General features: G+C 42.8%; 1 protein-coding gene and 1 non-coding gene across 2 annotated transcripts in view; both read left to right on the top strand.

The window, feature by feature from the left end:
- Positions 1-24,789, top strand: part of adck1 (aarF domain containing kinase 1) — a 399,982-nt gene that overhangs the window by 102,854 nt on the left and 272,339 nt on the right. The window contains exon 4 of the mRNA XM_048600420.1: positions 23,404-23,607. Within this exon, the coding sequence (XP_048456377.1) occupies positions 23,404-23,607 (204 nt within the window). The remainder of the gene's footprint in view (positions 1-23,403; positions 23,608-24,789) is intronic.
- Positions 11,304-11,377, top strand: trnat-agu. Its single transcript has one exon. It is a non-coding gene; the product is annotated as a tRNA-Thr (tRNA).

The raw sequence follows: 24,789 nt of genomic DNA, 5'->3' as shown, positions 1-24,789 counted from the left end.
CTGATAGGGAAATACCTATTCCCATTGGTGGAAGGATTGAAAACCAAAGGGCACAGTTTTAATAGAATTGCAAATGAACCAATGAGAGAAACTTTTTCACCCAGTGATTGAATAGGATGTGGAGTGCACTGCATGAGAGAGTCAATCAACCACTGAAGAGGGAATTGGATTATTATCTGAAAGGAAAGAATGTGCGTGGTTACCCAGTACAAAAACTAGATACAATTAGAGGCATTCATCACAATTGAACATGTTGGGGGCCCTGTCAGCCATCTTGGCGGAGAATCCTCTGTTGAGGAAGGAGGAGGAATTTTTGGAAGGACTGGTATGGAAGGTCACATCATCAAAAGCCTTGTTAAAAATCCATGTAGACCATCCAGTGCACTGCCCTCCTATCCAACATTTTCAATTTGACAAAGTTTAAAAGCAGAAACAGCCAAATAAACAAACTTGCTGATCCTACTGTTGCTGTGGCAACATTCTGGACCTCAGCACTTGCCCCATTGTACTCTTCAGCAGGGTATATCTATCTGGCATAGTTGGTCACATGCACATCATGTTGGCACTCAATAGAATGCAACTATGTGTATTGTAAGTCAGCCACAAGAGAAAAGCTTTGCCGGTAAGAAGTCCTTTGTTAGTCAAGAATGCTGATTAAGGGTCAGTGATTTCCCAGGGAAGAATGTGTGACAAACTAACAAAACAATGCTCAACTGATTACCTACGAAATTGAAAAACTGTTCCTTTTTAAGTCAAGACTATGGGGGGCTACAGCCATATAAATATTTAAGCTTTGCTTTACAATTCACGGGAAGAGACAAGAATGACAGAATTGATGAAGGCCACCTTTCTTTTTATCAAAAATGAACATGAGCCATCTGTTTATTTCGCTGTTTGCTGTTGTTTGGATTTGTTTGTGCATATGTGTGTGTGTGAAGGGAGAGTGAGTAAACTTGACCAATCTCAAAAAAATGTTTGCAACTGAGTTGATGTCAAGTCTAAGAACCTTATGCCACCACTGCTATCGAAGCCTTCATCCACAAACCTTGTCAATACTCAACTTTACCAGTGCCCTCCATCTGAGGTCCTCTCCACCCCACATGATGTTAAACTATTGAAGTATTCACTGTTTCCATCCTTAAGACCATAGGAAATAGGAACAGATGTAGGCCATTTGGCCTCTTGTGCCTGCTCTGCCATTCAATAGGATCATGGCTGATCCACAGCTCCTCACATCCACTTTCCTGCCATTTCCCTGTAACCATTTCCCCTATTGTTCAAGAATCTATCTATCTTAGCCTTAAAGATGCACAAGGACTCTAACCCTACAGCTCTCCATTTCAAAGACTTACAATCCTCTGAGAGAACAAATTCCTCCTTATCTCAGTTTTAAATTGATGGCACTTCTTTCTGAGACATCATTGAGTTCAACTCGCCAATCTCCATGGGATCCCTGTTCTTCAACTCACCGATCCTTGTCTTCTAGAGGGGTTAGTTAACTCAGTTGGCTGGATGGCTGGATTGTGATGCAGCATGATACCAACAGCATAGGTTTAATTCCCACACAAACTGAGATTATCATGAAGGATTCTCCTCAATTTCTATTCTTGCCAGAGGCATGATGACTCTCAGGTTAAACCACCACCAGTTGTCTCTCACTAAGGAGAAAGTAGCCCTAAGCTCTGATAAGACGATGACGTTACCTTACCTTTATCTTGTCCTTCTGTTCAAATTCCTGAACCCTAAATCCTGACCTCTTCAAAACTGCACTTAATCGTCTTCCAACTCTGTGTTTTTATGAAATCCTTCTACTCCACTTATACCCATACCCACAGCCACAGTTTGTATTCTGTGAAACTTGCTGGAAAGAATGTTGGAGAGGCTAAATAGAAAGATAAGTAATAGAGGTCATGTCATTACTCCTTCCCTTGCCGCTGTTCCATACAGGCTGTGGCAAGAGAGTTGAAGACATTCAGTTCTTCAGGGTTGCATGGGTCTGTTGGAGAGGGTATTCTAGAAGCTATTTCATTGTTTGGGATGCCTTTCCGTAGTCGCAGTCAACAGAATTTGTTTGGCAGTACCCCCATTTCTCCATCAGGGCTTTGGGATAGCCAAGACCAGTTATGAATGATTAAGGCCATATTTCATCTTTTATTAGTGAGAGGGATTTCTCTGGATCTTTAGGGAACTTTCGTGCCATTGTCTAAAAATGTCTTGATGGTCAATTGGCAAGGCAGCAGCTGTGGGATTTGATACTGTATAAAATGCTGCCTGTTGACTTGGGTCCTGCAGTTTCTGGCTCTGTATTGGAGGAGTGAATGACAAGGGTTACTGATCTGTTTTGTCTGTTCTGATTACAGAGCCTCTGGTTCAACTAGAATATGCCTGTTAGAGTTGTGGGCATATAGAGAGCTGCCTTCAGAGTGATGTGCTGAGCAGCTACAGAGACACAACAAAGAGAACCAGACAATTTAGCCACACGTCATCACCTGTTTGAAAGGATCAGGATAATTTGTCTTTTGTACTCATTGCCTTGTTTCTGTAGCAAGTTGTATTTGCTGTTTAACCTAGCTGATTCACACTGTATTAGTTGTCTTGTTCAATCAATTTACACTGGCTTAACCCCTTTGACTTGTGGATATTTTTAATCAACCTGTTTATACTTATTATGACACATGTCTGAAGCAGGTGGAACTTGACTTTAGATCTTCTGGTCCAGAGGTGAGACACTGCCACTGTGTCACAATACTGTCACCTCTTGCCTTGTTTATCACCATTGTAAAAACAAGGTAGAGTTCCCAGAGTTTTTCTTAAATAATGAATTGATGCTCGTTACCCTGTTCATTCTTTCTTTTCAGACTCTCAGCCAAAATGTTGGAGCCAGTATTGAGTTGGGGTCTGATATTCAGTGTATTAGCTGCACAAATGGGCCTGAACCTGAATCACGTACTCACGTATTTAAAAACCGAGTTCTGAGGAAAGGTCACCGGACCCGAAATGTTAACTCAGATTTTTTCATCACAGATGCTGCCAGACCTGCTGAGATTTTCCAGCAACTTCTGTTTCTGTTCCTGATTTACAGCATCCGCAGTTCTTTCGGTTTTTGTTTGTTACTCATATATATACATGCCCGATGGCCATACTACATGTTGGATGTGTTACCTTATTAGGTTGCAAGAATGTCAAAGCTGAGATTTGGTCTTGAGATTCAGATACATCATTGATAACTTGCGCTTCACTTTTGTGTTAGATTCAAATCACAAGACCACCAATTAGATGCAAAAAAGCCGCACCTTTTGGCTAGATTTCTTCCTCACTTTACCTGTTTTCATGTATGAGTTCAGGCATAAACATAGAATGGTTCAGCAGAATGGAAGACCATTTGGCCTGTTGTGTCAATGCCAGCTCTCTGTAAGAGCGACTCAACCAGTCCTTCTCCTTTATCCTTTCTCTGTAGAACTGACAATGGGTGTCAGTAGACTATATGACTGTGGGTGTGAGATAGCCAACTCCAATTTTGTCTCTTTGCCTTCATCACTTTCACAGTGAATAACCTCACTAGAATAGCCAGGTTCTGTTGGAAAACTACCTACTCATCCCTCAGGTCTGCCCCACATTATGGTGACTGGAGCAACATAACTAAGCATGTCTTCCCTTCTGCTTATCTCCCACCCATAGTATGTAAGTTCTTGGGAGAGACAAAAAATAATTCAACAGCAAAACCTTCTTGGAAAATCCCTCCCTGGTGCCCTCAGGTAATCAACGCGAATCCACATGATTATATAACCAACTGTTATGTGTAATATCCTCTCTTTTCTATCATTGGCCCTTTCTCCTTGAAGGTATGTAGGCAGTCAGCAGCTATCACAATAGATGGAAGTGACAGAAGAACTATCCTGCCTCCAGTCTATCCCTACACTCAATGTGTAAATATGTATGCAAGGGAGAAAAATACCAGGAATTGATCAATAACTAGTATTGGAGTTCTGAAGTTAAAGCAAAAAATGCGCAGTGTGTAGAAATGGGAAAATTAAAGGTAAGCTTGAGATTTGGCTGGAGCTTCATGAGAACAGGCTTCACCTGAACTGAGCCTGTTATTCTCCAGCAAATTGTTACTGACCCTTCGTGTACATCCAGTATTTTAATATTTTGATGTCCTGTGGAGCATACCCAGTCTTCTGAATGGAACTGTCAATCTTTCCTGTTCTGTCGTGTCCCAGAGGCCTCCTCTGGTATTTTCACTGCGCAACGTGACATCTGGAGAAAAACTGCATTGGGTTTGAGTTGTTGTTGCTTGTACTTATCCACCAAGTCATTTTGATCTGAGTTTTGTCTTCAAACAACAGTAATAAACTGAAAGGCCTGCCAGGCATTTGTAGCGTAATTTATAAAAGCTCTCAGTGCTTTCCAAAGAGTTGGGGAGAAAGATCAGAAACTTTGAAACCATTCTTCTCTCTCCTCCTCCTCACCCTCACCCCCGCCCCGACCATCACCACCATAGTGTTTTCCTACTTGCTCGAACTTCTTTGCAAATGCATTATTATGCCCTTTTGCGTGTGAGGTCTGATGTGGAGATGTTGCAGTGTTGGAAGCAAAGAGCAGTGTGGGTGGAATCCTGCAAGCTGACTAGGTTGAAGCCCCTTGACTTACAGTTGGTGAACGTTGACACTGTGTCCCAAATAAAGTAGGTACAACAGGCTGTTAGTACTCATCAATGCTCACACAGATAATAAGCAAATGAGGGAAAACAGTGTTGAATGAGTTTTCTATCCATCCTGACCCTGCATATTACCCTGAATGTGCTTTAGAAACCCAAGAGGGACACAGAGTTCAATCATTGTATTAATATTTAATGGCTGCATTCCTAGCGGTGGGTGGAATTATAATTTCTAAAATTTGTGCCTGAAATTAACAGTCATTTTAAATTAAGTTATTACATTGCTTTACTAGATGACATGTTGGGGGGTGGGGGTGCAGTGCATACTTGACACTTTCCAAGCATCATCTATTCAACATCTGGGGGTTTGCAGTGTAATGTTCAATGTTTTATTATGTTTGTCTTTTGAGACTTGGGCTACATGAGAGAGCAGATATATTAAACCATTAAAAAAAAGCTCCTGGTTAGGCATACTAAATGCTGTGTCATCTCTGCGTATCTGCAAGGATAAATCCAGGAAGCAGAGCTTAAATTTGGAGGAATTAACCTTTTAACAGTTAGCGGAAACTAGCTAACTGGTCTGTTGCTTTTTGTGTTGGTGTGGGACACTTTCTGTATTTTCCTATGTACTGAAGTTCTTTTTCTAATTCATTAATGGCACCATTGTCATGTCCATTATTTATTGCCTGTTCTCTTTTTTTTGGTTTTAAACTACTAACCACTACCAATTGGCCATGTGGCCAATTGAATATTTACATGAAAAGCCCGTCACAGGCAATGCAAACCATCAAAAGGTGAGGGGGAGGTACGGAGAATGGGAAGGGGCTAAATCAAAATGGAGTTGGAGAGGGAAATAAATCACCCTGCCCCCTGCAGTGCCCACCTCTCTCTAAAGGCATTGCCTGTTCTTAATTGCCCACATTCTAGAACCACTGAGGTGAGGAGATCAGTTAAGAGTCAATGTGTTGGCTGGACCTAGTAAGGATACCAGATTTCCTCTCCTGAACCAGATGGATTTTTAGGGCAATTCATTAGTCTTAATTATGAAACTAATGAGACTAGCATTTAACCCAGATTTATTCATTGACGTTAAATTCCCACAGCTGCTGTGGTGAGATATGAACTCTTGGCTTCGGAGCATTACCACATTATTACAGTGCTACTGTCCTCACATGTATCCTGTGCTTTCAACTGTGGAATCTTGCACTGGGCTTGAGTAAAGCCAATAATCTGCAGTGAAAGAGAAGAAAAATAAATACACTTCACAACCCTGGAAATATTCAAATGTGGAATTCAATTTCCAATCAAAATTTTTTCTTATTAAAGCACATTTACATTTGTCTTCTAATGGCCTCACTTCCAGAAACAGCAAGTTACTTTGAACTGACAAGATGTATTCCCACGATGCACTTCATCAGAGATGATTAAATCTTTTTTAGTCAACCCCTCTTTTTTGAAATCCAAGTCAAATCTTTCCGCCCCACATCCCCATCGCCTAAAGAAGAAGTCAGTGAATGGATCTTTTAACCTTGGAATGGGCATTAAATGGGCATCTGTTGAATATGTACCCAATACACACCCTGACAACAGCTTGCCCTTTGACTCAACTTTGGTGGAAAGGAAAGATCATTCAGAATGTATAATGGGTTGTGATGGGTAATGACTGTGTGAACCTGCCAAGGTTGGATGTTCTTCCGTAGAATATGCTTTTAAAATGAGACTGTGATAGACATAGTAGGCTGAATGGCCTTCTGTCCAGTCATGACTCTGAGCTAGAGGAAGCAGGATGCGTTTATTTTTTACACGAGCTGGAGTAGAAAAGATTACCAGAGGGGAGGCAGTTGCCAAGTGATGTTATCACTTGACTTCATCCAGAGATCCAAGTGATGCTCTGGGATCCGAGTTCAAATTCCACCATGCCAGATGGTGTAATTTGAATTCACTAACAAATCTGGAATTAACAGTCTAATGATGACCATGAAACCATAGTCTGTTATCGGGGGGACAAAAAAAGCATCTGGTTCACTAATGTCCTTGAGGAAAGGAATCTGCCATTCTAACCTGGTCTGGGCTACATGTGACTCCAGCCCCACAGAAATATGGTTGACTCTTAACTGCCCCCTGGGCAATGAGGGATGAGCCCTTGACAGTGAGGACCACTTCCCATGTATCTTTTTTATTTAAACTCATACAATTCAAGCAGGAAGTGAGAGTGGACGCAAATGGCAATAGCAAATTTCTGCAGTTAGAAGGAGTTGATAGATATGTTGAAAACATATGGTACCAGCTGTGCCTTGTTTGGTAACACATTTGCCTCTGAGGGTTATTAGCTTCAGTTCGCACTCCAGAGAATTGAGCACAAAAATCTAGGCTGACAGTTTTGCGCAGTACTGAGAGAAAGCTGCACGGTTAGTAGTATCAGTTTTGAATGAGGTGTTAAACTGAGACCCCTCCTGCTTTATTAGTGGACATAAACAACCCGACAGCACCATCTGGAAGAAGAACAGAGAAGTTCTCCCCAGGTGTCCCAGCCAATATTTATCCCTTAATGAACATAATCAGAAGCAAAATACACAGTCATTGTACAAGACATTGGTAAGGCCACATTTGGAGTGCTGCGTAAAATTTTGGCCACCGTGCCGTAAGAAGGATGCTATTAAACTGAAAAGGGTGCAAAAAAGATTCACAAGACTGTTACCAAGGTTGGAGGGTTTCAGTTATAAGGAAAGGCTGGATAGTCTGGAACTTTTTTTCCTGAAGCGTAGGAGGCTGAGGGATGACCTTATAGAAGCTTATAAAATCATGAGGGGCATAGATAAAGTGAATAGACAAGGTCATTTCCCCAGGTAGGGAGTCAAAAACTGGAGGGAATAGAGTTAAGGTGAGAGGGGAAAGATTTAAAAGTGACCTGAGGGGCAACTTTTTCACAGAGAGGGTGGTGCATATATGGAACGAGCTACCAGAGGAAGTGGTAGAGGGGGGTAGAATTACAACATTTAAAAGACGTTTGCATAGGTAAATGGATAGGAAAGAGTTAGAGGGACATTGCCCAAACACAGGCAAATGGGAAACTTGGTCGGCATGGATGAGTTGGGCCAAAGGGCCTATTTCCATACTTTTTTTCCCTTTATTTTTCATTCATGGGATGAGGGCATCGCTGGCGAGGCAGCATTTATTGCCCACCCCAATTGCCCAGAGGACAGTTAAGACTTAACCACATTGCTGTGGGTCTGGAGTCTCATGTAGGCCAAACCCAGTAAGGATGGCAGTTTCCTTCCCAAAGGACATTAGTGAACCAGATGGGTTTTTCTGACAATTGAAAAATGGATTCAAGATTAGATTGTTCATTCCAGATATATGGTGAATTCAAATTTCACCATCTGCTGCGATGGGATTTGAACCCAGGTCCCCCGAGCATTGTCTGGGTCTCTGGATTAACAGTCCAGCAATAATACCACTAAGTCATCACCTCCCTTGAATGACTCTTATTAGACCTTATTAGACCTCAGCTGGAGTATTGTGGGCGCCATATTATAGGAAAGTTGTGAATGTGTTGGAGCATGTGCAAATTGATTTACAGAATGGTTCCAGGAATGAGAAAATTCAATGATGAAGATAGATTGAAGAAGTTTATATTTTTCTCCTTGGAGAGAAGAAGGCAGAGAGGAGATTTGATAGACGTTTTCAAAATCATGAGCAGGCTGAATGGAATGGATAGAAAATGCTGTTCTGGCTCATGAAAGAACATAGAAGGAGAGGGATAGATTTAAAGTGATATGCAAATGAAACAGGGGTGACCTGAAAAGAAACATTTTCACACAGCAAGTAGTTAAGGTATGAAATGCTGGCATGGAACTGTTGAGGTTGAGATGATTAATTCAGGAGGGGCATTGGATGATTAATTGGACAGAAATGGTGTGCAGTGGTATTGGAGAAAAGGAAGGAGATCAGCACTAGGTAACACAACCAACACATGCACTATGGGCAACATGGTAGCTCAGTGGTTAGCACCGATGCCTCACAGTGCCAGGGACCAAGGTTTGATTCCACCCTTGGGTGACCCTCTGTCAGGAGTTAGCACATTCTATCCCCATGTCTGTGTGCGTTTCTTCCAGGTCCTCTGGTTTCCTCCCACAGTCCAAAAATATGCAGGTTAATTGAATTGGCCATGCTAAATTCCCCATAGTCTCCAGGGATGTGTAGGTTAAGGTGCATTAGCCATGGGAAATGTAGGGTTATGGGATAGTCGACGGAGCTGCATCTGGGTGGGATACTCTGTGGAGGGTCAGTATGGAGTTGCTGGGTCAAATGGCCTGCCTCCAAAATTTAGGGATTCTGTTCAATGGACTGAATAGTCTCTTTCTGAGCCATAACAGTTCTGAGATTATATTGCTATTGGTAGGAGCTTCTTGGTTGTTCATCAATTAAGGCAATACTTGCATTATATACTTTTAAAAGTACTTCATTGGCTGAGAAGTGCTTTGAGACTTCCTTAGATGATGAAATGTAATGTGTATGTCTCGCTTTGAAATGTTTCTTTTGATCTACGCCACAGGAAGAAACTTGGAATTTCAAGTGATCTTTTCCTGTTCTAAAAATAGAATCCTCATTGTTTTACTGCAGCATTTCCTGCTGAAATCCACTTCAGGTTCACATTGACTCCACAAATCAAGGGAGTCTGATTCTGACAGATGTTCTTGAGCCACACAAAGTAGTGGTCATACCATACGGGGAACTAATTGGCTGAAGGGCAGGGATGAATGAACAGCTGAGGAGGTGTGGCTGGGCCTGGGGTGAAGTGAGCTCACCCATTCCATCAAAGTCAATGTCAAAAGCGAGCCTTTGAACTGACGTTCCCACTGCTGTGCCTCTCCGTAGCCGATGATGCTGGGAACCTTAAATAACAATGCATCTCAGCTCTCAGGTGTGACCCTTCATCAGAACCTGGAGCTATTTCATGGTATGATGTGAAAAGGCCAGTAGAATCCGATTTAATAGTAACTTTCAGAAAGAAATGACTCTATACTTGAAAAGAAAAACAGCTTGCAGTGCTACAGTGAAAGAGCAGTAGGGAGGGGAACTAATCGAACAAGCTCTTTCACAAGAAGCTGGCACTGGTACAGTAGTCTTCTCTTTACATTACTGAATTCTTAAGCTGATATTGACTCCTGGAACGTAGTGAAATCACCCACAAGAGCGTGGGTTGGAGAAGCAGGAATGCCAGGCAGGAGTTACAAGAGTTACAGGAAGGTGTCTGATGAATTTCTTAGAGGTTTATTCGCGAGAAGTGGGTTACACGGACAAGGTATTGCCAATCCCTACTTCCTTAGTGAAGGAGCTTATGGTTTGAGGCTTTTTGAGTCACTGCAGATTTTATGGTGGTGGTACTCCCATGGTATTATCAGATACAGAACTGTCTCAGGAGTAAATCTGATGTCTTGTACTCACTGTAATTTAGAAAAATGAGGGGGATCTCATAAAAACATATAAAATCCTGAAGGAACTGAATAGGCTAGATGTGGAAGGAATGTTTGGGGGAAGTCTAGAACTAGGGGTCGCAGTCTAAGAATAAGGAGTAAGCCATTCAGTACTGAGATGAGGAAGAGTTTCTTCACTCAGAGAGTCGTCAAGCTGTGGAATTCTCTCCTACAGGAAGCTGTTGGGGCCAGTTCCTTAGATATATTCAAGAGGGAGGTGGACGTGGCCCTTGCAGCAAAAGGGGTCATGGGGTATGGAGAGAAAGTGGGAATGGGATACTGCTTCCTTTCTTGGGCATGGCATTGTTTCTTTAGTTGGACCCTAACAGGATTTGAGTTCAGGGAGTAATGTGCTCTAGTGCAGGACAGTTCAATGTCAAGTTGCATTTGCCTAACATCCTTCAATGTAAAACATCACAATATGCTTCACAGATGTAATTATCAAACAGATATATAACATTGAGCCAAATTATGGGATTAGGAGAGGCCAACAAAGGCTTGATCAAAGAGGCAGGTTTTAAAGGACGATCTTAAAGGCGAAGAGAGAGAGAGATGCAGAGGTTTCAGAACTTGACGTCTAAACAGGTAATCACTGGTGAAATGATTAAATTCAGAAACCTGCAGGAGGCCAAAGTTAAAGGAGTGCAGGAGTCTCAGATGTTTGTGGCACTGGTAGAGATTATTGAGGTAGAAAAGTCAAAGGTGTGGTTGCTTTGTGCTAGTGTCACTAGATTGGTCAACCAGAAGCCCAGGTGAATGCTCTGGGAAAAGATGTTTAAATTCCATCACATGCATTACCTCTTTTTTTTTTATACCATTGGTCTAGTCATGTCCTTTCTGGAGGATAATCTGCTGTCTTTACCTAGTCTGGCTTTCATGTGACTCCAGACCCACAGCGATGTGGTGGACTCTTACCTGCCCTCCACAATAGCCCAGCAAGCCAATCACTTCAAGGGGAATTAGGGTTGAGTAATAAATGTTGGTGTTGCCAGTAATGCCTGTGTTCATGAAAGAACGAAAAAGAACAAAATTGGATAATAATTTTAAAATTGAGCTGCTGGCTTGGCACTCAATGTAGATCAGTGAGCAGAGAACATTATAACATCCTGAAGGATTTCACTGCTGCCTCAGTGCCAATGGCGTTCTTGCAATTGATGCAACACAGATGTGGCACTGTGGCTTAGTTGGTTAATGCGCTTGCCTAGTAAACAGGAGATCCTGGGTTCAAATCCCAGCAGTGCCTGTGCTTTATGGCCACCATTCCTCGTTTAAACTTGTCTAAAATGCCATTTCAGGGTGGCACGGTGGCTCAGCGGTTGGCACTGCTGCCTCACAGTGCCAGGGACTCGGGTTCAATTCCACCCTTGGGTGACTGTCTGTGTGGAGTTTGCATGATCTCCCTGTCTCTGCTTGGGTTTCCTCCGGGTGTTCCGGTTTCCTCCCACAGTCCAAAGATGTGCAGGCTAGGTGGATTGGCCATGCTAAATTGCCCATAGGGTTCAGGGATGTGCAGATTAGGTGGGTTATGGGGAATGGGTCTGGGTAGGATGCTCTGAGGCTCGGTGTGGACTTGTTGGGCCGAAGGGCCTGTTCCCACACTGTAGGGATTCTATGATATAGATTCCCTACTGCTGTGCCTCTTGAAATGCCCTGTTGTTTCAAATGTTGAGTTTGCTTAAGGGGTATTTCCATTATTCATTTTACTCTAACTTCACTATGTCGGTGTTTCTCTGTCTCTCTATCCCACACACCTGATGAAGGAGGAGCGCTCCAAAAGCTTGAGATTTCAAATAAACCTGTTAGATCATAACCTGGTGTCGTGTGATTTCTGACCTTGTCCACCCCAGTCCAACTCCGGCACCTCCACACCACACAAACTGAGCTAAGTTAGAGGTAGGTAGATTTTGATCCTGTTTAATAGCCTGGGCTCATAGTCTCCTCATTACTCCAAAAGGCCCAACCAGAGCTCATCATGGATTGTGACGTTGGCGAGATGGCACCTTACAGAGAATCATAGGATCACTACAGTACTGGAAGCAAGCAATTTGGCCCATCAAGGCCACACCGACCCTCCAAAGGGCATCCCAACCAGGTCCAACCCCCTACCCTATCCCTGTAACCCTGCATTTCCCATGGCTAAACCACCTACCTCGCACATCCCTGGACTCTACTGGCAATTTAGCATGGCCAGGCCACCTAACCTGCACATCTTTGGAGTGTGGAAGGAAATCAGAGCACCAGGCAGGAACCCACACAGACAGTCACCTGAGGGTGGAATCAAACCCAGGTCCCTGGTGCTGCGAGGCAGCAGTGCTAACCACTGAGCCACTGTGCTGCCCCCAACTACATGTGATTGATTCAAGCTCTGAGCCTTTTAAGACTATGTTGTGCCTTCCATTTCCTAGAATCATAAGACCATAAGAAATAGGAACAATAGTAGGCCTTTCTGAACTCGAGCCTGTTCCGCCATTCAGGATCCATGTCCACTTCCCAGCATTTTCCCCGTAACCCTTGTTTCTTCCTACCATAGAATAGTTACAACAAAGAAGTAGACTGTTCATCCCCATTTTCTGTGCTGACTCTCTTAATTAATAATGCACTTCATCCCACTCACCTGCCTCTTCCTCATAACCCTGAGAATCTTTCCATTTTAGATGTTGATCCAATTCCTTTTTGAATGCTTCAATTCATCCTCCCTCCATCCACCCTCCGGTCGGATTGCAGCAGAGCAGCAGTTTTAGTCCCCTTATTTAAGGAAAGATCGCATTTCGTTGGAGACTGTTTAGAGAAGATTCTTTAAGATAATCCCTGGTATTAAAGGATTGTCTTATGAGCAAAGGTTAAACAGGTTGTGGTTCTGCTCAGCGGAGTTTATAAGAATGAGAAGTGATCTCTTTGAAACTTATAGGTTTCTTAAAGGGCTTGACAGGGTAAGTGCTGAGAGGATGTTTCCCCTCATGGGAGAGTCTAGGACCAGCAGGCATCATCTCAGAATAAATTTAAGGCTGAGATGAGGAGGAATTGCTTCTCTCTGAGAGTCGTGAGGCTTTGGAACTCTTTACAACAGAGAGCTGTGGGGGCAGAGTCCTTGTGTACGTTTAAGGCTGAGATAGAAAAATTCTTGGTCAGCTGTAGGAGAAAGGAAGGAAGATGAACGTGAAGAATTTTGGATTAGCCAGAATCCTGTTGAATGACAGAGCAGGCCCGAGGGGCTGAATGGCCTACACCTGTTCCTATTTCTTATAGTCTTATAACTCCCCTGCTCTTCTTCGATTTAGTCCATATGGCACGATGTACTGAGAGGGCATATCGGGGCTGTTAGGTTGAACATCTTACCCAAAAGGTGGTGCTCCTGACAGCACACGCTCAGTACTTCCCCAGATTTTGTGCTCAAGCTCAAGTGGGACTTGCATTTAGAGCCTTCAGAAATAGAGGGGAATGCACCAACAACTGAGCTACAGTCACATTTCCGCTGGACAACAGGGGCATAGTCATACCGTTGTACAGCATGGAGTCAGATCCTTCGGTCCAACTCATCCATGCCAACCAGATATCCTAAATTAATTTAGCTCCAATTGCTAGCATTTGGCCCGTATCCCTCTAAACCCCTCCCATTCATATACCCATCCAGATACCTTTAAATGTTGTAATTGTACCAGTCTCCACCACTTCCTCTAGCAGTTCATTCCATACACGGGCCACCCTCTGTGTGAAAACCTTGCCCCTCAAGTCCCCTTTAAATCTTTCCCCTCTCACCTTAAATGTATGCTGTCTAGTTTAGCCCTCCCCTACCCTGGGGAAAAGACTTTGACTGTTCACCCTGTCTGTGCCCCTCTGATTTTATAAACCTCTATAAGGTCACCCCTCGGCCTCCAATGCTCCAGGGGACATCGGCCTTCTCCGCCTCTCCCTATAGCTCAAACCCTGACATCATCCTTGTAAATCTTTTCTGAATCCTTTCCTATAGCAGGGAGAGGTGCTGCAGGAAATGCTAAGACCTTTTAATTCTGGTACAGATTTTTCTGAGGTAATATTGCTAAGGGCAGCAGTTTAAAAAAAAATATCATTCCACTTTTGGCCGCAGAGTGAGACTACAGCTGCACCCAAGTTCAAACTGCAAACTGTTTTGATACTGGCAGATCTCTCCCTCCTTCTCACTCTCTCCATCGGGGATGCTGAGGCCAATTTTAACACCTGATTTACTCCTCCTCCTGAACATGAAGTTTGAAGTTGTGCGTGTGTGTCTGTACATTTGTTGTCTGTATGTTTGTGCATTGCATAGTTATTGGGGGTGGGTCTGAAGTCCACACTGTACCATTACCTTGTCATGTCACTTCAATAGTAAAATTGCCATGCATTGCCAAGGAATAGCGGGAGGCTATTGACAGGTATCCAAGCTGAAATATTGAACCACAGTCGACCTTTTCTCATAAGTAAGCATATCACGTCCTAATCCTATTTTTTCAATCTCCAATCTTACAATACTGGATGAACAGAAATTTACTGTAACTGAATATCAGGAAGATCAAAGACTTTGTTGAGGTCCCTGTTCCAAACTCTGTTCCCTGGCTACTGTCTCCATTCTTCCCCATTGCCAGTCTGTTGCAGTGTTGGTGTCACATTTAATCTCTCCCCATTGACATTCTGACCTTCTATCTGTTCTATTTCTAAGATTGCCTATTGTTCCCCTCCATATCATTGGCTGACTTCACCCAGGCGGAACTCATCTGCGGTTGAAACCCTTGACCATGCATTTATTACTCCAGACTTGTGTTCCAATGCATTTCTGGCCCGCCTCCCACATCTGTCTGCTGTAAACCTGATGTTATCCAAAATCCTTTTACCTCGCTCCTAATTCATACTGATGTGTCTCACCCATGTACTCGCTGATCTGCACTGGTTCCAGTCAATCCATTTTAAAATTCTCATCCTTGTTTACAAGTCTCTCCATTCCCTCACCCCTCTCTTTCTCCGTTACCACAGAGGGTTGTGGAGGAGATATCTGCCCTTTTCTAATTCTGATTGCTTCAGTGTCAATGATTTTAGTTGGACCACTATTTGTGCCTAAGATCTGGAATGTTCTTCTAAACCCTTTCCACCTCTGCTTCCTCCTACAAGCCATTCCACCTACCTTTTAGGCCCAGCTTTTGGTCATCTGCCTAAATATCTCCTTATCTAGCTTTGTGCTAAATCATGTTATTTATGTCAAATTAAGCAAAAACAGAAATTGCTGGAAAAACTCAGCAGGTCTGGCAGCATCTGTGGAGAGAAACCACGTTAATGTTTCAGGTCGAGTGACCCTTCCTCAGAACTCATTGCTCATATTAAGCAATGTCAGATGCTTTACATATGCAGATTTAATTTCCTGTGTTTTGACTGTGGGGATTGCTAGTTGTCTTGCTTAGACCATGAGGTGAATTTGAAACATTGGGCTCAGGTGCACTGAGGTGCATTTGTATAGTCTGATAACGGCATTCAAAATCATGAAGGCTCTGAATAGTTAGGGAAGAGTGTTCCCATTTGTGGAAGGGTTGAGAATGAGAGGGCAGAGATGTAAGGGACAGTAATTGTTTAAAGAAACCATATGGTGCCCCAAGGAAATAGTTTCTCACTCAGCGATGGTTAGGATCCGGAGTGTAGTAGAGGCATTACCTGTGAGTGTAGTAGAGGCAGGTTTGGTTGAGACATTCAATAAGGAGCTGAAAAGGAAGAATGTACTAGGTTATGTGGAGAAGATAGGGGTATGTACTAGGTGAACAAACAGGAGGCTGGAAGAACACAGCAAGCCAGGCAGCACCTGGAGGAAAGGAGCAGTCAATGTTTCGAGTTATTAGCCTTCTTCCTTCAGGAAACGTTGACTGCTCCTTTCCTCCAGATGCTGCCTGGCCTGCTGTGTTCTTCCAGCCTCCTGTTTGTCTACCTTGGATTCCAGCATCTGCAGTTTTTTTGTCTCTAACCTATGCACTAGGTGAATTGGTCTTTGGAGAGATGACACAGACAGGACAGCTAAATGGTCTCTTTCTGCGATGTTATCATTCTGTGTATGCTTTCTACTCTGTTATCATTCTGTGTTTGCTCAAGCAATGTGTGTGTGAGACTGTCAGTTTCTGATGCCATTCTGGCACATGGACAGAGAACCAGGGAAAGGTTAAAATTGCCCTGGCTAGATTTTTCAACCTTTGTGTAGAGGAGCCACTGTAAATACTGCCACTCTCTGAGGGATCCCCCGTATACATTGAATCTAGGAAATATTCAAACACGCTTAGAGGGACTCCTGACTTCCCAGTGGATTCTCAGTGCCTGCATCCCACCCCCACCAACGTCACTGACAGAGTTGAGAATAGAATGGAACCGCAGGCGTGTGAGGAAATGACTGGAGTGTGATGTCCCTGTGGAGTTGTTATCCAGTTAAGAAACCGCCCTGTGTGACTTGAGAAAAGTAGAATGAGACATTTCTGGATGTGGAAAAAAAAAGCTGTGTGCGAATTCACTTTAATCATTTGCTCAGTGATTGTGTGCGAGTGCCACAGCCAATTAATACCATCTCTGCAGCAGCAAAGAGCCCCAAATGATCAACTGATATTTCATTGCAATTCAGTGTATGCCTGAGATAAATGGGCTGTTACAGGCATTGGGTCAAGGCTTTGACCACTGCACTGGAATAATCACATGATATCAGTATAATGGAACCTGGTGGAGCAGCACATTCCTAGTGGGACAACCTGAGAGTCAAGCTGCACAATGCCTTTTATCCAGTGTGTTCTGATAAGACAAATACTGTACAGCACATAAGAAATCAATCTTTGCTTCAGTTGGGGTTAAATGGTTCATGAAGGAGAAGGCTCCTGAGTGCATGTGTGAAATGTTCTTCTCTTCCCCTTCATATAGACTAAGCATAGTGGCTGAATTATTGTGTTATGTGCCCCCAAGGCTCAATCACTACATGTGCTGTAGGCTATGTTGCTGTTCTGTGCAGACCCTAGGTCGGTGTTAGCTGGTCAGTGGTAATACTTTGGGGTGGGACATTGGCAGTCAGCCTGAAGGGGCGCTGGGGTATGGGTGCAGTGCAGTCAGGCCAAGTCTCCTCTGCAGGGAGTTGGCATTATCCTGATTGTGATTCATGATGAGAGAAAAAAGCCAGTGACACCAATTTGGGAAAAATGTCACGTCACATTGCAGTATTACGGCCCAATCTGAACAATTGGGCTGTGCTGTTTGTTGTGGACAGGACAGTTTAAATTTGACTCTGGATGCGAGCTTGTTATTCAGCCTTGCTCTATAATGAGGCTGCTTGATGTTTTCTAGAAGTTTAAACAGCTCTAATATTACACTTGTATCCAGAGGTTGACTTTCTTCCAGACTTATTTTGTCTCTTTCTGTCTCCCGCTGTCTCTTTTCCTTGGACTTTGTTTCTGTTCTCTCCATTTCTCTCTCTCTCTCTCTCTCACTCTCAGTTTCTCTCTTTGTCTCACTTTCTCTCACACTGTTTCCCGTCTCAATTTTTCTGACTTTTTCTCTCTGTTTCAATCCCCCTCTCTTTATCTGACTGCTGTTTCTCTCTCTAATTTCTTGACTCAATACGACTTTCTGTCTGCCATTTGCTTTCTGTCACTGATTGCGTCTCTGCCTTTGTATCTACCTCTTTATCTCGCATGGCCTCTCTTTGTCTCTTTCCTTTCCTCCTCAATTCCTTTCGTCTATTTCTGTTTCTGTCTCTGTGTCCATCTGTCTCTCTCTGTCTGTCTTTCCCCCTCCACCCTTTCTGGCCTTGTCTCTTTATCTCTCTCTTCCTCATTTTTTCTGTCTCCATCTCACTACGTTTCTTCCTTTCCTTTTCACAGACACACTGTAGTCCTGATGATATTTAGGACTTTTGTCAGGCTGTCACCTATATATTTTTGGAGAAACATTTCACACCAGCATGAAACTCCTGCAATGAGTGAGATCATTAACTAAAACTTTGCAGGATTTATTTTCAAAATCTTCAAGAGAACATTGGTGACAAGGTGGAAAGAGACACAGTTCCTCTTGTATTTAAAACTCACAATAAAATGCCAGCCATCTGCCCTTACCATGTCACTCAGGGCACAGTTACTGTCTGACCATGAGGTGCCCTCTTTCTTCCTTTTCAGATGCTCCTTAAAATCTTCATCTCCTTGATGTAGCTTCAGGTCGACAATTGGAATATTTCCTCCTTTGACACAGTGTCATTGTTGTCTGCCTTGGGATGTTTGACCACATTAAAAGCAATGTGTGCATGTGCTGCTTTCTGTCTTTTAATGACGTATCCCCTTTTCAACGGTCCTCTCACACTCCCATTTATTCACCACCTCTATCTCTGTTCTTTCATTTGGCAGCAATCTGTCATAATGTGGTCATTGTTTCACGTTTAGACTTTGTGCTCGAAATTCTGCTTAGATTCATAGTCACCTTCAACCTCCAAGAAGATTACTCCAGGCACTGCCTTTGTTCAATGGCTTGTTAAACACTACTGGAATTGTGTTGTGTACTGCCTTGTGTACTGTTTTGTTGCACATTGCTGCCCTCTTCCTCACCTGTATAAGTGATCTAGATGTTGGGGTGCCATTACTTATGTTACCAACCCCAAGGAACACTTCTGGTTTAGTCCTGGTTATAATAACTGTTGGATTTACATTTCTCTGGGGTCGAATAACACAAAGTTTGACAGCCACATAGCATTCTTTAGGAGCACCAGACATCCCCAAAGTGCCAATAAATGACTTTTGAAGTGTAGACACTGTTTTCATGCAGGAAATGCAGCAGCATCGCAAGACCTCACAAACAGCAACATGATAGTGACTAGCTCATCTGTTTATGCAATGTCAGCTGAAGGATAAATACTGGCTAGGATGCCAGGGCAACATCCATCATTTTTAATAATCATTCTTTCATGGGGTGCAGGTGTTGCTGGTGCAACCAGCATTTGTTGTCCATCTTCAAATGTCCTCAAGCTGAGTGGATTGCTTGATAATTTCAGAGGGCAGTTAAGAGTCAACTACATTGCTGTGGGTCTGGAGTCTAAGACTGGGTGTCTGATTTCCTTCCCTAAAGGACATTAGCGAGCCAGATGGGCTTTTAATGGTTACCATTACTGACACTAACATTCAACAACAGATACTATTCATTGAATTCAAATTTCACTAGCTGCCGCAGGCCTCTGAATTGCTAGTCCAGTGACATTACCACCTCGTACCTTCTTCTAAATAGTGCCCTGGGAACAAGCATGAGCAGGCATATAGGACTTTCATTCAGTAACTCAATCAAAAGATGGCAGCTCCCACAATGCAGCACTCCTTCAGGACATCAGTTGTCAGCTCAATCCTTAGAGAGGTGCATGAAGTTGGTAACAAGTGGTGGGTGTGCTATCAGCTGAGCCACGGCTGACATATAACAGAATGAGTTCCTTCATTTGAACCTATAACCATTGACAGACAGGAATAGAGCCTCTGGCCTGTCCCCAGCAATTGTCATACTTTGTGTAACAGAATACTGACAGTCTGTACCTCACCTGAGATTGGACCTCCTGAGAGAAGCAAGAAAACAGATCAAAACCCAGGCCCCATTTGGGTTTCAAAAGGGAATGTTAATTGTGCCAGATATTGTTTCTTTGAAATGCAAATGTGATTAGAATTTTCAGAATCATCTCAAGTAATTATATCGACTTATGCTCTGGTGCAATATTAAGTGCAAATGAGTCAATGGGCAGCCAGGAGACTATCATTCACGCTTTATGTCCTTAAGTGTTAGAAACTATTAATATCTTGATTGCTTGATGTTGAGAAAAGATATCCATTTTTAAAATGATATTTAAAAAGGATATTTAAATAAATAATTTCTTAAAATGAACTTGCCATCAATTGAAAGAAAATTATGGATCATATCGAGACAACTGTCGAAGTTTTTTTCTAGTTCCAGGCTTTGTTCTTCCAATTCAAATGTGGCTTGACAAACGAATCTGGTAGGAGTTCAGATGGGTCTTTACATGGCCGGCTCAGTGGTTAACGCTGCTGCCTCACAGCACCAAAGGCCCAGGTTTAGTTGACTGTGTGGAGTTTGCGTATTATCCCCATGTCTGTGCGGGTTCCCTCCACAATGCAAAGATGTGGTGGTTACATGGATTGGCCATGCTAAAGTGTCCAGGTGTGTGCAGGCTAGGTGGTTTAGCCATGGGAAATGTGGAATTACAAGGATGGGTCTGGGTGGGATGCATTTCAGAGGTTTGGTTTAGACTTGATGGGCGAAATGGCCTGCTTCCACATTGTAGGGATTCTATGAATTCGTCAGAAGCACAGACCAAAAGTTCTAGAAAAGAACTACTGAAGCTACAGGGCTTTCTATTCTTACAAAACAATATATGTATTTAAGTTGAATATGTCTGTTCTGCTTCTACCATTTATTCATAAATCCAATTATTAATTTAACCTGAAGATTATGGTCCTGCCATGTTCTGTTTGTTGTCTGTCAATTAATAGGAGAAGATGGTGGGCACTCATATGTAATGCCCACACAAATTGTGGTAAATGAGACATTTTGCAATTCCTTCACACACAAGTGATTGAAGTTTTAGTTTGTAGCATCTGCTGGCAGGGATTGCATTTGTGCCGTGAGCACACATAAGGTTTTGGGTGAATTGTAACATTGAAATCCGATTTGATTTCTTGGGTGGTTGGTGAAGATCCCAAGCCAAGACCTGAAGAGCCTGGAAATAATTTCAGATAATAATCAATATTCCAATTTTTTTCATAAGCAGGAACTTGTAATGGTTCTTCTGTCGCCAACTTTATCTGTTTCTCAACACATCTTTTGTTTCATACCTATCCTGTTACTACCACTTCTATCCCTCACTGTCATCCATTTTGTCATTTAATCTCTATGGCCAATCCTATCAAATACAATTTAATTTTCTTTTCCCCTCTCTTTCCCTGGCTCTGTACTTGCTTTAAAACAAAACCTGTCACATCTCTGACTTATTCCAGTTCTAATGAAAACTATCGACTTGAAAAGTTATCTCTTCATTATGATGATCCCAGTTAATGGTGAGTCAGATCCCAGGGTGAAACCTGAATAAACAATGAATTTTGTTTTTCTGTTATTTTACCATGGAGGTCAGTCACTGAACATATTCACAAGAGACTGCTAATGTACTTTTAACAAAATAACGTAAAAAGTTTATTGCACAAAAGAAAAACTGTATTACACACATTGAGAACTATTGGAACAATCTCCTTGCCAATAGCAGAAAGAAATATTCATCCATTTTACCCCCAGCAATAACTTTAAAGACCTCAAACCACAATGAAGAGTCATGCCAACTCCATGTTAAAGTTTCCTGCTGGGTTTTTAGCAGTTTCTTTTTGACAGATATCTGTTCTGCATTCACTTGACGCTTTTTTCTTCGTTCAAACTGCTAACACAGCTCACTTAGTCCTTAATGTGGGTTCCTAAGCTCATTTCTTCAAAAGCCCTATAGAATGTCTTCTTCTCTGATACCTCTACAGCTTTTGTTCAGTAATTTTCTTTCCACTGACCTCTGAGAACTTCAGTATTGCTCTCCAGCCCTGACTGCTTGGAAACTACTGATAACAGCATCACTTCTCTCTGAATGATCCTTTTTCTGGCAACCTCCCTATCTTTCTTTCCCTCTGTCTTTCCCTTTGGGTTGTAAAACTCAAGTCAACAAACACCTTAATGATTATCCCTGTGGTGACTTGCTAGTCAATTAGTGAAAACCATGTGACTTCTCAGAACTGCTGTTTCAAATTCACTGTTCAGAAATGACTTTATGACCTTTTATTAAAAAAAGAGCATTTGAATTAAAAACAAACATCCACTTTTCCTCCACCTAAGGTCCCAAGTAATAATAACACATGATGAACCTTTATTGCCCCCTCCAACAATGTTGTCAGGCTTGCTGGGTGTTTTCTGTTTCAGTTCGGATTTTGAGTACCTGCAATACTTAATTTATTTTGAGAAGGCCCAGGCCAACGTTCCTCCCCTACCAATGGCCAACTGAAATGAAATGAGATACTTCTTGTTTTAGCTTGCTGTATGCCAGCCTGTCTCTGATAGAAAATGGCTGTTGCATTTGCCATGCTAAAAGTTACTGCTTTTCCAAAAAGTAAGCTAAGTTGCATGGGGACCAGTGACATGATAATGGGCTTGACAATTTTATTCTTAAATTCCCTGGTAAGCCTGGTGTTTATTGCTGATCTTCACTAATTTCTTCAAGAGGGTGGAGAATCCACTGTCTTCTATTGGATGATAAGGAGTGAGGCAATGGTATAGGTGTAGAATTTGTTGGAAGTGGCAGAGCAGGTTGAGAAACTGGCTAAAAAAAGTACTTGGGATTGTGGGCTTTAGAAATAGGGGCATGGAATACAAAAGCAAGTACCATTAGTCCATAAGACCACAAGAAACAAGAACAGGAATAGGCCATTCAGCCCTTCAAGCCCGCTCTGCCATTCAGTAGGATCTTAGCTGATCGGACATCCCTCACGTCCAATTTCCTGCCCTTTTCCTGTATCTTCTGGTTCCCCAACTGATCAAGAATCTAGAAATTTATGATGAACCTTCATTAACTCTGTGTTTTGACCTCATCTGGAATGTTATGTCCATTGCTTAGCACTTTTACAGGGATTGTGAAAGCATTAGGGTGGGGGTGCAGGAAAGACTTAGGAGAATAGTTCCAGGGATGAAGGACTTGAGCTACAAGAGCAGGTTGGAGAAACTGTGGCTGCTGTCCTTGTAGAAGAGAAGGTTGAGGAGTGATTTGACTGATGGGGTGGCCAGAACAGTTACAGAGAACCTGTTGGCCGAGGATTGAGAACCAGAGGAGGCTGATTTAGGGTAATTGGTGAAGGAAAACCATTTTTACACAAGGGATGATTGTAGTCTGCAATACATTACCTCTGAGGATAGTAGAAGGAAATCCAATCATGATTTTGCAAAGGGATTTGAATAAACACTTGAAGGGAGAAGAGTTGTTGGGTTGTAGGACAAGGAGAGGGTGCGGGACTTAGTGAGTGGCTCATGCAGAGGGCCAGCATACCCTCGCCAGTTACAATGGCTTCTTTCTGTCTTCTAATCGTCCTATGATTCTTTGTGTGCGTTTGCGTGTTGGATGGTTTCGGTCATAATTTATCACTGACGTTTGATGATTCCCATGACTTCAGCATGTTTTCAATGAGAGAGCCATGCCTTTGAGATTTCAGACTGCCGGAACTTTCTTTGTGCTTCTCCCCCACCAAGGTCCATCGTCGCTCTGCTCAACATTTGCTGGACCTCTGCTGTGCCAACAGGGGCACGTTCATCAAAGTGGGCCAGCATCTAGGTGGTTTGGACTATCTGCTACCGGAGGAGTACACCAGCACGTTGAAGATCCTGCACAGTAAAGCCCCACAGAGCAGTCTGCAGGAAATTCACCAGGTCATCGAGGAAGATCTTGGCAAAGAGGTAAAGTGGAGCCTTGCACTCAATCTTCTTCATTCTTCTGTAAGAATGGAGGAATGTCAAATTACTTTCTTACCAGCCTCCAGCACACTCTCATGCGCATATCATAGCCACACACCACACATGCATAACCCAATGTGCCTATCACACGCAATTCACACACCACATGCACATCACACATACACTTACATAAAATACATCCATCCCACTGTTGTCAATCTTCACACTTCAGAGTATTTATCATAATTATGTTTTAAGATCTTCAATGATATTTTTAATTTTGACACTTTTAATTAAAACAGTCCAGAGTATTTATCATATAATTATTTTTAATGCCACGAGTGGGTCAAATGATGTGTTGGTGTCACAGAAATGACCGTGAAGCTCTCTCTTTAACACGATGAATGCTGAAAATTAGCCATTGAATCATTAAGAGTAAGCAGCAGAGAATAAGGGCTCGTGTTTATACAGACGGCAAGAACAGGAAGAGACAGAGATGAATATAAAATGGGCAGTGAGACAGATAAATGGAAAAAGAGTGAGACATAGAAAAGAACATAAAGAAAGCAAGCAAGAAAAAAGAGAAATATTAATAAATGCATTGAGAGATGGACAAAAACAAACGGGATCCAAATGAGGTGGACACAAAAAACGCATGGGACGGAATCTTACAGGGGTCTGAATGACATGGTATGGCGAGATATGTGGCAAAATAGGGCAGCGAGGCCCATCTAGACATTGGGATCAATCCAACTTTTATGCTTTTCACAAGCAGCGTGATGAGGTTTTCATTCGGCAGCTGCGAGATGACAATCGGTGCTCATTATTGACTGTTAAATGCCTTGATAAAGCCCCAAGTTGCCTTGTTAATATTCTGAGCCAAACTTCCCAAACTCGCCAATCCTGGTGGATTCAGCCTCACCGCTTCATCTGAACAATCTTCATTGTGGACACCGGGTGACAAAATCTCAGGGTGTGATCCATGGGCACCAGCCTAAGGCACTCCATGGCCATTTCTATCTGCCATCTGCAGTCCATCATGACTATCCTGGCACTTCCACTGGGTACTAGCAGTGCTCTGGAAGCACAGATTGCAATGCAGGGTGCAACAACCTGTGGACCTGAGGACCACTGGTTGGCCACTGGAATGCAAGGGGTGTACACCTTTCCAGCAGACCCTGAGAG

This window comes from Rhincodon typus, chromosome 8 (assembly GCF_021869965.1).
Source record: "Rhincodon typus isolate 14 chromosome 8, sRhiTyp1.1, whole genome shotgun sequence".
NCBI lineage: Eukaryota > Metazoa > Chordata > Chondrichthyes > Orectolobiformes > Rhincodontidae > Rhincodon > Rhincodon typus.
Note: the sequence above shows the minus strand (reverse complement) of the source record. Positions and strands in the feature narration are given on the sequence as shown.